Source organism: Simochromis diagramma, unplaced genomic scaffold (genome assembly GCF_900408965.1).
Source record: "Simochromis diagramma unplaced genomic scaffold, fSimDia1.1 OVJJ01000421.1, whole genome shotgun sequence".
Taxonomy (NCBI): domain Eukaryota; kingdom Metazoa; phylum Chordata; class Actinopteri; order Cichliformes; family Cichlidae; genus Simochromis; species Simochromis diagramma.
Window position 1 is genome coordinate 6,985,575 of NW_024387250.1, and position 13,273 is coordinate 6,998,847.

The following is a 13,273-nucleotide window of genomic DNA, read 5'->3' on the forward strand; positions in this document are numbered from 1 at the left end:
AGAAATCCTCACTCGATCAACAGTATGAAGTGTTCTAGTAAGAAAGAGAGAGGGGCACATGATTGTGATTTGTAAGACAAGAAGGGAGTATTTGAAATACTCTTGGTGTCAATGAGTTTTCCAAACACAACTAAGTACATTTACATAGAAGACTCTTAGCTAATCACATAGGAAACCACACACTCTTGTGAGCAAGCCTTTCAGGTTTCTATAAGAACAAATGTGACAAAAGTAGCCCTGAACTTGTCATCCTTTATCACAAGGATATTGCTAACTTCACAAATGTAAATTTATATTGCCATAGCCGAGCTCACAGCCTACATCATGGACTGGTACAAGATGAGCTGATAACTCATAAAATAATGTAGCGGAGGGCAGATTGGAATGTTATAAAAGATCAATCAGGTCAATAATGTAGCAGCTCCTCTGGCTCAAAATCCATAACAATTCACAGGTTATTGCCTGTGAAATGACACATCTCACCCTGACCCGGAGCAGAATTTGGTTGAAGATCTATTAGATGATTATTGTGTCTGAGTTATTGCAAAATCTGAACAATAGCCTCAGAGGAAGGATTCTTGTTCAGTTTGGACAAATGCCTGACTGTGACATCAGCTCATTGGCCCTTCAGCTGGATGAGCTAATAAGTATCAGCTGGATTAATTGAATTAAAGCAAAGGGTGTGTGTGATTTTGGTGTCACTGTAAAAAACAAAACAAAAAAAACCCCAATAAACAAAAATTTCCATAATAACTTTTAATGATATTATAATTCAAGCAATGTTTAAGGCTTTGGCTCACAATGGAGGCCATTTCCAATCGTTAAGTCTAATCAACCCAAATCAGGTGAGTAATATAAAGTGTTATAAAAAAAAAAAAAAGTAAAAACATAAATACACTAAGTGTGTGGTAGTTCATGGTTCTGTGTGTCTGTGGTTGTCCAGGTAGGGAGCTGACGTATAACGTCAGAGGGCCTGTCAGTTGCCAAATTACAGTTTTTGTATTATTGTATTAGAATTTTTTTTCCTGTTGCAGCTTTAATGGCATAAATTACAGACAACCCAATGGCTTGTTCAACCTTTGACATGATTGCCACTCCAAAGAGTGCAATTGCAGCATAAATAGATGAGTCATCCTCTTCATGTTTTCTGCAGTGGTGAACTTATTGTTCTGTAGAGCCATTGACAGACCTGAATGGCTAAATTATGCTTGCACTTTCTTGCATCAGCTGAAGAGCAGGATAGGAGGAGCCAAACCAGGGGAAAAAAAACTATTGTGAAGGAAGTCATGACCTATTCACATAGGATATATCGTTTAAAACACTGCAATGTCACATTTTACTTAGAAAAAACACTGTTAAAGTGACAATAAAACTTTTATTCATGTACATCATAATACACGAATTGGATCTGTACATAAATATTGCATTTCACCCAGAAAATGATCAAAATACACATTGAATTAAAAGGAAAACTGACTTCAAAGGATTTCAAAAGAGTGAAAATAAGCTGGTGTTAAGAAGAAGACTGAAAAATCTTTGAATGAATTGTAAAATCCAGAACTACTACAAATCTATAAAAATCTTCCGAGATGCGGTAAAACAAATTTTAACACCTGAACTCTTTATAAATGCTATAAAATATTTTGGTTGAAATGCATTCTTAGCTTACCTGTCTTTGCCTGCACGCACACACACTGTGCATCAATGATGTCGGTGCAAAAAAACAATACAAACTTTGAATGCGCGTATAAGTCACGTCAACATGCAATAGAAAGACAGATGGTGAGGCCAACAGCAGGCGTGAACAGAGCAGTAATTAACGTTCACTTATTACATTTTTTTCCTCTAAATATCAAAAGTTTTCCAATAGCACCAACTTCATTTTTTTTTACTAAGTTATAAAAAAATGGGCTGTAATGGAAGGCTTCTTGAATAGGAGTTCCATTAGGCACTATGCTAAACCCCTTCGAGTTTGTGACATCAGTAACTTAAGTGAAGAGTACATCAAGTACCTTTAACATAATTGCTCTTAAATAAAGCTGCATCAGTAGGCAGTTCCACATACTAATGTGTAATCACACGCATCACTTTGGGAGAATCTGGAGTATCTGTTTTTCATCAGTTCTCCTTTCAACCCAAATTAGCAACAACGTCCCACTGGAGTCGTTCTGTGAAAGTGGAATGCTGTCTAATACAATATCTACACTGACCTGAGTAACTAAAGCACTTGAAAGACAGGCAGCAAGATCATTATCATCTTACCGCCCTATTGTGAGGCAGTACTTGTGAATTAAAGAAAAAATAGTTCTCACTGACAAATGTGACAGTTAAAAAGTAATTGCCAATGTGAGTTATCCTGGCAGACTGACATACAAACTGGGCCATGTTCTAGCTTTTCATACCACACAATGCTCTCCATTACCTTCATAAAAGTGATGAAACAACAAAGCTCAAAGCAAGATAATGAAGCTTCTGACCTGCTCACACAGCAGTTACTATGACAAGGAGATGATTTAAGAGCATATAAAAGTTTGTAATTGTCAGTCAGGCACTTTGCACAGACACTGCGCTGTGAGGCGGTGACACTTGCGCCTTGTGTTACACTGGTGTGAAATCATTCCATACCTGCAACTGTTGAGTTTATAAAAACAGTTACCTGGCACGGGTATATCATCACTGGCGTTTATACCTCAGTGCAATGCAAATATGCATGTGAGCATATTGTTGAAGTATGTATTAACAGTGCATTTAGGTGTAAACTGTGTGAGCAGCACCTCGTTGTAAAGGCCAGAATGCAGTTTTCAAAGTTTCCAAAGCGAACTTTGGTAGATGATGCTTGGTCAATGTGTTGTAGATATGGATGAAAGGTTTCTCATCAGTACCAAGAAAAGCAACACTTTTTAAGCCTCAACAACACAAAGCAGATGGAAAATATCAGCAGGTACTGAAAAGGCTCTAAGGAACAAAATGTAAGAAGGTGACAAGGCTTTGGAACATGGTGAGACAACAGAATCGTGCAAAAAGGCTTTTACTGTGAAGGGAACTTGGCAGCGTGGCCTTTGGAGAAAGCAGGAGGTGGTTTTTAAAGCACTCTGTTTTGAGGTGGGACGGTGTTTGGTTCTGTGGTTGCCTGAAGAATGTTAGGCCTCATCCTCATCTCGTCTTTAGGATGGCTGGTACTCGACGATGGGAAGCAGCTTGGTGACGTGCCCGATACCTTTGGTTACCCCCTCTCTGAAGAGAATCTTTGCTCCCACCTTCAGATATTCTGGATGCTTGATGAACTTGAAGAGAACCACCGCTTTCTCTCCCGTCCTTAGCTCCTCCTGTTATACAGTGGTGTAGCACGAGAACAGGAATCAAACAAAGGCAGGATTATTAATGAGATAGGTGATCTGGGCCAAATACAGCAGCAGAAAAGAGGCTTTAGTGGCACTAAATTAGAAATTAACATGTGGGTTGTTCTTTTAAATAAAAAATGAGTGTTTCTGTGTATATATAATTGCACTTTTAAACTTGCAGATTTAATTTTAAAATCAATCAGTGGAATAGTGACACCAAGATTAAGATTAAAGGGCACACACTCAACAAACAAATAAAATAGCTCTGTAGTGCCAATAGAGTCCTTAAAAAATCCCAGAAAGGTTTTGCTATAATTCTGGATTGTATCAAAATTCTTGGTTTCTCTTGTTTTGAATCACTGCTGTATCATTTCAGAGCAGACGCTAAACATTCCTGGTTTGAAAGACTGATAATGTGAGAAAACCAAGATACACCTACCCAGAGCCTTTCACATCTTTAAGTACTCTTGTAGCTGGCAATAGATTGCTTCTGTTGTAAAAGCGAGAAGCAACTGTGCTCACCATGAAAGAAATGGATTATGTTCTACACGACAAATCTGAACACCCATCTGAGGATTTAACTCCATTGGTCACCAGCCATTACACACTGTTAATAAACCAAGTAGCCTGTGACAAACATGGATTTATTGATGAGTGTGTCTCCTGCCTTGAAAACACCATTTTTTTCACTTTCTCTGTGTTAATGAGAGCATTTTAGCTCAGCGGATGGACCAACCTTGCCATACACTGCTTCCACTGTTGCAGTTTGTCTCACATTGCCAATGTGCACAGTAACCTGGAAGCCCTTGTGGAAGGTCTTGGCATGGAAAAGCAGGACAATCTCAGCCTCAAACATCCAGCAGATGGTAGGATCCATCTCTGGGCTCACCATCACCATGCCCTGTAAGTGGAAAACATATGGATGGTGTACATACATAGTTCAGATTTGTATGAAAACAATGATTTCAAATTCCAAGTTTCTTTTACTGCAATTTACATTAACCTATAGATAGATATATTATACTTTTAATGTGATTAACTAATAAAACACTAATTTAGACAAGCTCTGAGTCTGACCTTGCGCAATAATGAGCGGTCAAAGTTGCCCAGAGCAAGTGTAGCAGCCTGGCCCGCCCTGAGTACCCTGCATGCCGAGCGGTTCCTTTGGATGCTGCCTACGGTCAACTGGTGGAACTGACCCGAGTCTGTGGGCCCTACTACAAGATGATCCCCTTCACGGCAAATACCACTGTAAGACCAGAGAGAATAGCGAGTCAGAGGGATTTCTGGGTTAAAAACAAAGAACCCACTTGACCTGAAATGAAACAATAATTTCAACATACTGACCTGTATAGAGTACCTCCAACCACTGTCCCCACCTCTGGAACTGTGTAGATCTCATCCACCTGCAATGATGCACATGGCTGTCATTCAGATCAAAATAATCTGTGTATTTACACTGTGCATTTGGAAGACAGTAGCTCACAGCCAGAAGATCATTTTGCACGGACAGACAAACTTTATTTCATTTTAATGTTGTGGAGTCTGTAACTTACAATATAAAGCGCCTTAAGGCGACAGCTGCTGGAAACTAACGCTCTATAAATAAAATCGAATTGAATTGAACTGAATTGAATTATTTCAGACTGACCTGAAACTCTGTTAGCTGCTGCATTAGTTCCTCCTGCTCCTTGCTGTTGCTCAGAGGAGGGATGATGTTGAAGAAAACTTTAAGCAAATCTAGACTCTCTCCAGAAACACTGGACAAGGTGAAGATTGGTGTGATGCTGAGAGAGAGTTTCAGGACAAAATAAAAATGATTACTTTCCAGTTTTTGCTTACAGTATTTATTATAGAAGGAGTGCAAACTTAACTGCATGTTATTAAATGGAAAACTGCACTTGTGTGTTTCATACCTTGGTGACTGTGCAAACTGCTGTGCTGCTGTGACAGCATCATCTGTACTGCTTACAACCATGGGCACCTTGTTGCAGCCTGGTTGCTTCAAGACACGCTCCAACTGCCGCACTGTGCGCTCAACAGTGGCCCGTGTGCAGAGGTCCACTTTACTGATAACAATGAAGATGGGAACCTTCAGTGCCATGGCAAGGCCAAGATGCTCCCGTGTGGTACCAGCTGGAAAAGAATGAGAAGGAGAGGAAGAAAGAAAGAGGATTTACCTGGGATTTTGCATTGCTTATATCTTGCCTACTACTTGTTCACCAAAAATAGCTTTCACAAGCAAGCAGACAAAGGCAATGTTTATTTAATGTCATGTTTTCAGAAGGGATGAAGTCTTCCTAAACACACGTAAATACTATTGCCTAAGCTAAATCCAACCTATAAACCTCCAACTGTTGACTCGGTAATCCAAATAAGACTTTGCAAGAAATTTAAAAAGATACGCCAATTCAAACAGGGGATTTATTCTTTGTACAAACACAACAGCTGCCCTATGAGTCTCAAACACCTATTGCTTAGCATAAGAGTGCTTATCTACAAACCCAGACTTAATGCAAATCAAAGACTATATACACGAAGGGTTATATAGCACATACCACAATAAAAGACTTTTATGTCATTAGAGAAACAGTTTGAGGATAGGACTGATTCAAAGTATTCAAACATATACTGTAACTATGTCTCTGATGTTTCCACGAGTGCCAAATAGTAGCTCTTCTAAACAAAGTGACTTCTCATGTTCTCTTAATTTTGGTCTCAAGAAGATTCACATTTCAGAAAAACACAAACTGAGTTTTGAAAAAAAAATTGAGGTGAGGTGAATGTGTCACAGTGGAGTAAAAAGTAAAGCATAACTAAATGACGAAAAAAGATTACTCGCCCTTTGGCTTCTTAGCTTAAAAGTTACAACGCAAGAGAAGCCCTATGCATTACACGGATCCATTACGCTGTTTCATAATTAAAGCTGTAGTTCTTGGGTTGCAGACGGCATGTCCCTTCCTATCTACATTCTTGACCCCATTTTCCCTGCACGTCCTATTTTAGAACAGACACCCACATAAACACAGTAACGCCTACGCTGCATTAATAAGGGTTATTTAAGTATAAACAAATATACACTTACGAACTTAATTTATCCATGCCCTTTTTATGAAAAAAATACATCGTACTTTAATGTGTTTTTAATTATTTTGCTAAAAATCAGGAATAAATGTATTATCCTGTTGTTACAAATTATTTAAATTACCTTTATTTTTATTGAGTGTAGTCATTCGTTTGATGCTGACAGTGTTATTAGTTATTTACTCAAAGATAGACAAACCATTGCAGAACAGTGTAAATAAACAAGGAGTACAGATAGGACTTTCTGAAGCATTTAATTATACTCTGACTGTGCCCAATAAACCCTTTAGTATTTTTTAATATTTAATAATCAGTTATGTTTTTGCGTTAGCACTAAAACTAACTGCTTATGAAATTGCAGTATTTCAATTTAATACTGTTTAGAAATAAACAGCCTCGGAAAATAACACAGACTTATTTTGGCATGGAATCAGTCAACTCATATAATCAAAATAAGCTTAAATAGCAGTTCAACCCTGGAAGAAAACACAAATCCCATCAGGGTTGTGTCAGGAAAGGCATCCAACATAAAAACACTGCCAAATCAAACAGGCAGAGCTAACTGCTGTGGCAACCCCTTGTGAATATTAAGAGCAGCTGAAAATATATATATATTTTTATTGGCTCTGTAATGTCATGGTTTTCATATCGGCCTAAAAGTGAAAGATCCCTTCTTCGCTCCCAGGAAGTGACACAAAGCCCTTTGGGGCTGTGTTGGGAAATCTGGGATAAAATCTACCAAATGAAACACGCGAAACAACCCCTTGTGAGTAAGGGAGAAGCCAAAAGTACAGCCATGCATTAACAGCAGATGCATATAGCTCATCCAATAACTCCAACCGGATGTGAGCTACAGCACTTAATGACTAACATCTCAAAGGCTCAGGTTTCCTATACAGGCTTCAGTGCCACTTGCGAAATGTAAACAAAACTACAGCTTTCTTAATAACAATATATTACTTTGGTGTATTGCATAGAGGACTGTTTCCAGATGGTCTCTTGCCTTGAGCAAAGGGTTCTTATCTGTGTTCACTTGCAGTTTCCACTGTCATCTGGAGGGGCTGATACACACTGAAATGCTGTGTGTCACAATGGGTGAATGGTCTAAGGGTGTGCCACCTGGTATTGTTGGTGTAAATCCCAAAACGGCTTTGTAGTGCAACACTTATTCATATTTACATTTTCAGCTCTAACAGCAAACATAATCAAACAGTATGTTTTCAAATGTGAAACAGAAAGCTGTTTAGGTTGACCAACCAGTCTCAGCGGCTCAGGTTTCCAAGTAGGTCCTTCCTGGATACAAGCTTCCTGCACTCAATGTCAGCTAATGCTATCATGAAAATGTTGGGGTTGAGCACATTATACAATAACACATTACCTATAAATAGAACAAGATTTGAAACATAATGCTGAAGTAAGGTTTAGTGATTTCATTTTTACAGAAGAATAAAAATACAGGAAGAACTTGGGTAAAGCTGGACTGTGAAGTTGCATCACAACAATATGCAAATCAGCATGTTTCTTTTGCCTCTGGAAGAGTGTAGCACCTGATCAGCTTATTTGAATTCTCTTCTTATCTTTGGTTATATGGTAAAAACACACGTCAAGCCTTAACCCCACTGAAAAGGCCAAATGCTTGCAAGATTTGAGAAAACCTCTTGTGACTGTCAAGTGCAATGCTGAAATACACACTAGCTTTGCAAGAGCGCAGCACTATCCCCAGTGGGTCAAAGCACTCTGCCCTGAAATTATGATATCTGAGATATTTTGGGACTTACACTGCCAAGCAAAGATGAGGGTTGGTTTATTACATAACCTCAGCTATCACATGTCAGCAAAGTGCCAAGCCATAACTGTGCACTACAGTGTGGGGGTATGGTGTACACAAACATGGGCTGTCTCTCAACCAGAACAGCAAACTGCATTACTATCTTGCACAACAACAGTTACATTTGAATAGAACTTGGAGAAAATTAAATCGTTCACTTAATACTCACCAATTCCAGTATTCGCACTGACCACAAGCATTGCAAAATCTGGACAGTAACTGGTGAGGCCAAAGATGGTGGTTTTCAGGTACTTGTGGTGACCCGCCAGATCAATGAATGTGATCATTTTAGAGGCACTCTCACAAATCTCCTCTGCTGTCCGAGACTCGCTGTAATTCACAACCTAAAAAAAGAAAACAAACAAACAAACAAAATTAGCTATCAGTTACTAACATTTCATGCAGATGGAGTAGTTTAATATATATCAGAATAGGAATCTGTAGTAAAACATCCAAAATTGTAAAAATTATGATATAATGGATGTATTTACTTTTTGCTACTTATCACAACTGATGTAAAAGTACATAAATAAGGTGTAATATATATTATTTGATAGAGGACGTTTTCTCACCTCTCCTTTGCTGTTAAAGCCAAGAATCTCAAAGCTAATGCTCGAAGTACGTCCAGTCTGAATCTCATGTAGATGTCTGAAAAGGTTGAGCCTCGCTCTTCCCCGTCCATTGTCCAGCTCACCTTGTGTCAAAACACCCAAAAGAGTGGACTTGCCCGAGTCCACATTGCCCAGTACGGCTACTCGTAGGTCTAAGAACTAAGGAGAAAAACACAACACCAAAATGACTTAAAAATGCCCAAGAATTTAAACATCCAGAGATATCCATGTGCAGGTAGCCACACTAACCTGCTGGTCATCTGGCACTTTGCGAATGAGAACTTCAGCAATCTTACGAGGCACATCAGAGTCATAGTCCACCTCTCGCTCTCTTAAAATTGTGATGTCCGCTCCAACTCTGTCACGAAAAACAAACGTAAGTACAGTTCTTTGTGTTTTGGTAGATGAGGTAAACTACAACAGCAGAATAACTATCAGTCAGTAAACGGAATAAAAATACTGGACTTACTTCTCTGCAAGCCGATGGAGCGTTTTTAGTGAAGCCCTCATTTCCTCCTCTGATAGTCCCACCAGCATGCCATTGTCCTCGACACCTATTTGATAGACAGCTTCACCTCGGCCCTCCTGCAGTCGCCATTTCATTTGTGTTGCTAGGTGCTCAAAGCGGTATTGTGTGGGGTTCACTAGCTTGAGCTATTCAAGAAAAGAAATTACTAATTAGTACTCAACACTATTTTGGACATAAACAAATGATTACTGTAGGACCAAGGCAATAAAAAAGCTCTATATTGACAAGAAGCAGCTGTCCTGATACTACAAATGCTCTAGTTAATCCACAGTGGTGTTATATTTCAATGGAAAGACTGCCCCTATATATTCACACATACTGCATACTGATAAATTACCAATAACATCCACATCACAAGAATTGATCCATATATAAATCAGTTTTATGGTGTTATGTAAAGCATTTTAGCTCTATGAACAAAACAAAGACTTTGCGTCACAGCTAATTTGCTTACCTTGTACTCTATATTTCCCTCTTCAGCCTAAGAGACAGGGAGTAAAACAAAGAGAGACAGAAAAGAAACAACAGCTGTAAAACTGTAGGGAAGACAACAGACTATTGATTTGTTTAAAGAGAAAAAGAAAAGCAGTTTGACTGAATGTGCAGTCAGTGTTCTCTATGAATAGGCAGTCACTGAGAGCTATACAAACAGGCTAACCGCTTGCTTAGCCTTACACAGCGACTTAATATGTTATTACACATTACATACACATGCTTAAAAGTCAAAATCAATACATTTAAGGTAAACCAAGTCGCGAAAATATCTGTCATGTAATCACTTATGACAGGGGACCGAGTTATATTCACTGATCAGCTGACAGCAATTTTATACAGGGCAGCTTATGATAATTAAAGGTTAAAGAACAGTTTAGGATTAAGTGTCACGTTTAAAAAACGCAGCTGGTGGGTAATGACAACACACGGAGGTCACTGTAAAACAAATAAATAAATACATGTAAAAAAAAAAAAGTTTTGTGTAGTAACACAGTCCTTGGCTGAGTGAATGTCAGACACTCACAGTATCACTATCTAGAGGTAGGCTGGCTGAGCTATGCACCCGCCCCCTATTTACAAACACAGCTGATCTTCTTTTGCTAGCTAGCAAAATACGTTCATTTTTTAATCAAAAAACTTTCAATTAACACACGTTAGGCCTATTTCTGCAAAACTACTGTAAATAGAAAGTCGTAAGCCAACAGCAAACGCAAAACCTCTACGCTTGAAATGGTACCATTCATTTTCTTTGTACCGACTAGCTACGTGTCACTGCAGGTTCAAAGACAAGTCAATAGTGAGGAAGCTAACCCTCAAAACAGGAAATACAATGACAAACCTACGAGTAGCGTTACAACAGACAAAAATCCATTTGCTTACTCTTAGTGACAGGCTTTCCAGTGCCCGGGAAATATTAGCTCGAAATAGCTAATTGTGCGCGTATTTTTAGCCTTACCTCTGGAGGTAGATACGGGGTGTTATTGCTTGGTTTGAAGTTGCGGGATAATCGAGCTTTTGCTTTCTTGTTCTTTGCAGAGGATTTTTTGGGGGCTACCCCATAGCCATTCCCAGGCTTGCCGCTGGACACACCACCAGATCCAGAGCTGTGTCCGTTTCCTGAGCCAAATAACTCCGATACCCGTGCATCCATCGGCTACTTTGGGACCTAACTTGTTAGCTTACAACTACTTAGACAGATTCTGATGCTATATAAATAATATATACCTCGGGCCAGGCATTGGGGTGCTTGTAATTACCCCGATAATGGCAGTGTGCAGCCCCCAAAATAAAAAATAAAGCAATACCCTCCCCCCAAACTCCGCGAACTGAACAATAACAGCACCGGCCGAGACTACGGCTTTGAGTTTACAGTATGCTTACGTCACAGCCAAATGCCAATGGTGCGTTTGTTTTAAATAACTGCGTAGCGCGAGGGAGAGGTTCATTTTGTTTTCCTATTTACTCATATTGCATGTAAGTTTAAACCCCACCCGCCTACATCTAGATGTAAACATACTCGGTTTTCAGTGGTTTGCATCAGATAAAGGAAATAAGTGCGTAATGTCCAGCTTGTTTACAAAGTTGATGACATCTAAAATATGTCACCAGTTTAATTATAAGGAATGTGACCTGCATGCCAACGCCCTTGAGGCTTTATTACCTCAGGTTTTGTATCTGTATGGTATTTCTGGGAAGATTCAACTTCATTATTTCAGCTGCTAAGAAAGAGGTTATAATTACTAACAATTATCATCTAGCCAGGTAAACTGAAAGTGGTTTGTTGAATTGATACCCAGCAAGCAGCGAAAAGAAACTGAGGGAATTGTAAAATGGTGTGATTTCTTGACCATAAGTTAGACAAGATGTGTTGAAAAGACAGCTCTTATATATAAAATCTTCGGGATCCCGAGAACACAGTGGGTGAAAGGACAACATTGAACTTTTCAAATAGATTACTATTTGAAAAAATTAGTTGATTGGGCGTTGTTATATTTGCAATCGAACTATATTTCAACCAGAACCTCATGACCGTCAAGCACATTTACCTTCAACGTTGTAATCACTTTATGTATTTACATATTAAATTGGTGATTTTGTCATCTTGTACTGCTAAGATTAAGGGATTTATTTCTTTACACGTCACGTCATATACGCAAGGTTTTTCAATTCAAGTCTGGTTATAAGCTATTTCACAGACAGTTCATGGAAAGACGTCTTTCCAAAAATCGGGTACCCAATTTTACACAATATTTAGTAATTTAGTTTGACCTATATTTTTTTCAGCCGCTTTAGCGACACCCAAAGGAAGTGATGTGTAAGCTAAACATTTTACAAACTCGATATGAATCACAATGCTGTGCAAAAGTCTTGTCACCCTTTGTTTCTTTATATTTTTCTAGTAAAGTGGGAACTAGGTGCAGGCTTTTATTGAAATGTGTGTAAACATAAAAGCAAACAGAGTTTACAAGGTAAAAAACAAACTTTATAAGTCTAACGAGCTTGAAAGTCAATATTTGTATGGCCGCTTTATTCTTCAGCATGATGATGAGCTCTGTCTTAGGAAGGTTTCTTGCAGTTTCTTTAAGTAGTCTTCAGGAATAGTTCCCCAGGACATTATAAGCTCTTCTTTTTGTTGTTGGCTGCCTTTCATTCTCTTCGCTATCAAAATGATCCCACACTGCTTCAGTAGGTCAATCCATGACTGATAGTGTGTGTGTGTGTTTGTATCCAGGCATTTTCAGTGTGTTTTGGATCGTTGTCAAAATTAAGCAATTGCAAATCCCACACTACAGAAATGGCATTGCATGGTGGATCTGATGGTACTTTTCTACAATCATACTTGCAACAATTTTAAGAAGACACTAACACAACTGCTGCTGTGTTTCACAGAGGGCTGTAGGCACTCACTGTTGTACGTCTAACCTCCCTTTTACATATTGATGATGATCTTGTGTAATATGGCATACTTCAGTGTTTTCTAACTGTTTCCCTTTCTTAAGCATGCAAGCATGCTTCCCTTTTAAGCAGCCACACTTCCACTGAGATAATTGATGATTAAGCTTCAGTGAACAGTAGATGGATCTACTGAAGGCCCAGATATACATCTCAGGTCCCCGTGTCAAGTCTCTGGTGGATCTTTTTCTGTTTATTAAGAGCACGATTTTCATTTGCTATAGACAGGTTTGTAGGCTGCTTCTTGTTTTGTCCCCCACTTGTCCAATTTCAAATGTTTTAATGGACACACTGCACACTTTGCCGAGATACAGCAAGATTTTAGCTAATAGCGCCTTTGGAATTGCCTTATTGGTGCAAAAATACTATTTTATACCTGTCAAACTGTGTTATCTTGTGCATTATTCTGGAATTCAGTTAAAGACATGGGAAC

General features: G+C 38.8%; 1 protein-coding gene across 1 annotated transcript; it reads right to left on the minus strand.

Annotated features, from left to right (window-relative positions):
* Positions 1-1,357: 1,357 nt before the first annotated feature.
* Positions 1,358-11,256, minus strand: gtpbp2a (GTP binding protein 2a). Its single transcript, XM_040001501.1, has 12 exons — positions 10,844-11,256; positions 9,848-9,874; positions 9,334-9,518; positions 9,114-9,222; positions 8,826-9,023; positions 8,423-8,597; positions 5,258-5,477; positions 4,993-5,128; positions 4,689-4,747; positions 4,419-4,590; positions 4,078-4,242; positions 1,358-3,326 (listed from the first exon to the last, which is right to left on the minus strand). The coding sequence occupies exons 1-12, from the start codon at positions 11,036-11,038 to the stop codon at positions 3,165-3,167; spliced, it is 1,803 nt and encodes a 600-aa protein (XP_039857435.1). The 5' UTR covers positions 11,039-11,256; the 3' UTR covers positions 1,358-3,164.
* Positions 11,257-13,273: the final 2,017 nt, after the last annotated feature.

Excerpts from the sequence above, each read along its gene's own strand:
- gtpbp2a (XM_040001501.1), bottom strand. The coding sequence starts at position 11,038 with ATGGATGCACGGGTATCGGAGTTATTTGGCTCAGGAAACGGACACAGC. Across the intron at positions 9,875-10,843 it reads CCCCGTATCTACCTCCAGAG|GCTGAAGAGGGAAATATAGA; the intron begins GTAAGGCTAAAA and ends CCTGTCTCTTAG. Across the intron at positions 3,327-4,077 it reads TGGAAGCAGTGTATGGCAAG|GAGGAGCTAAGGACGGGAGA; the intron begins GTTGGTCCATCC and ends ACTGTATAACAG.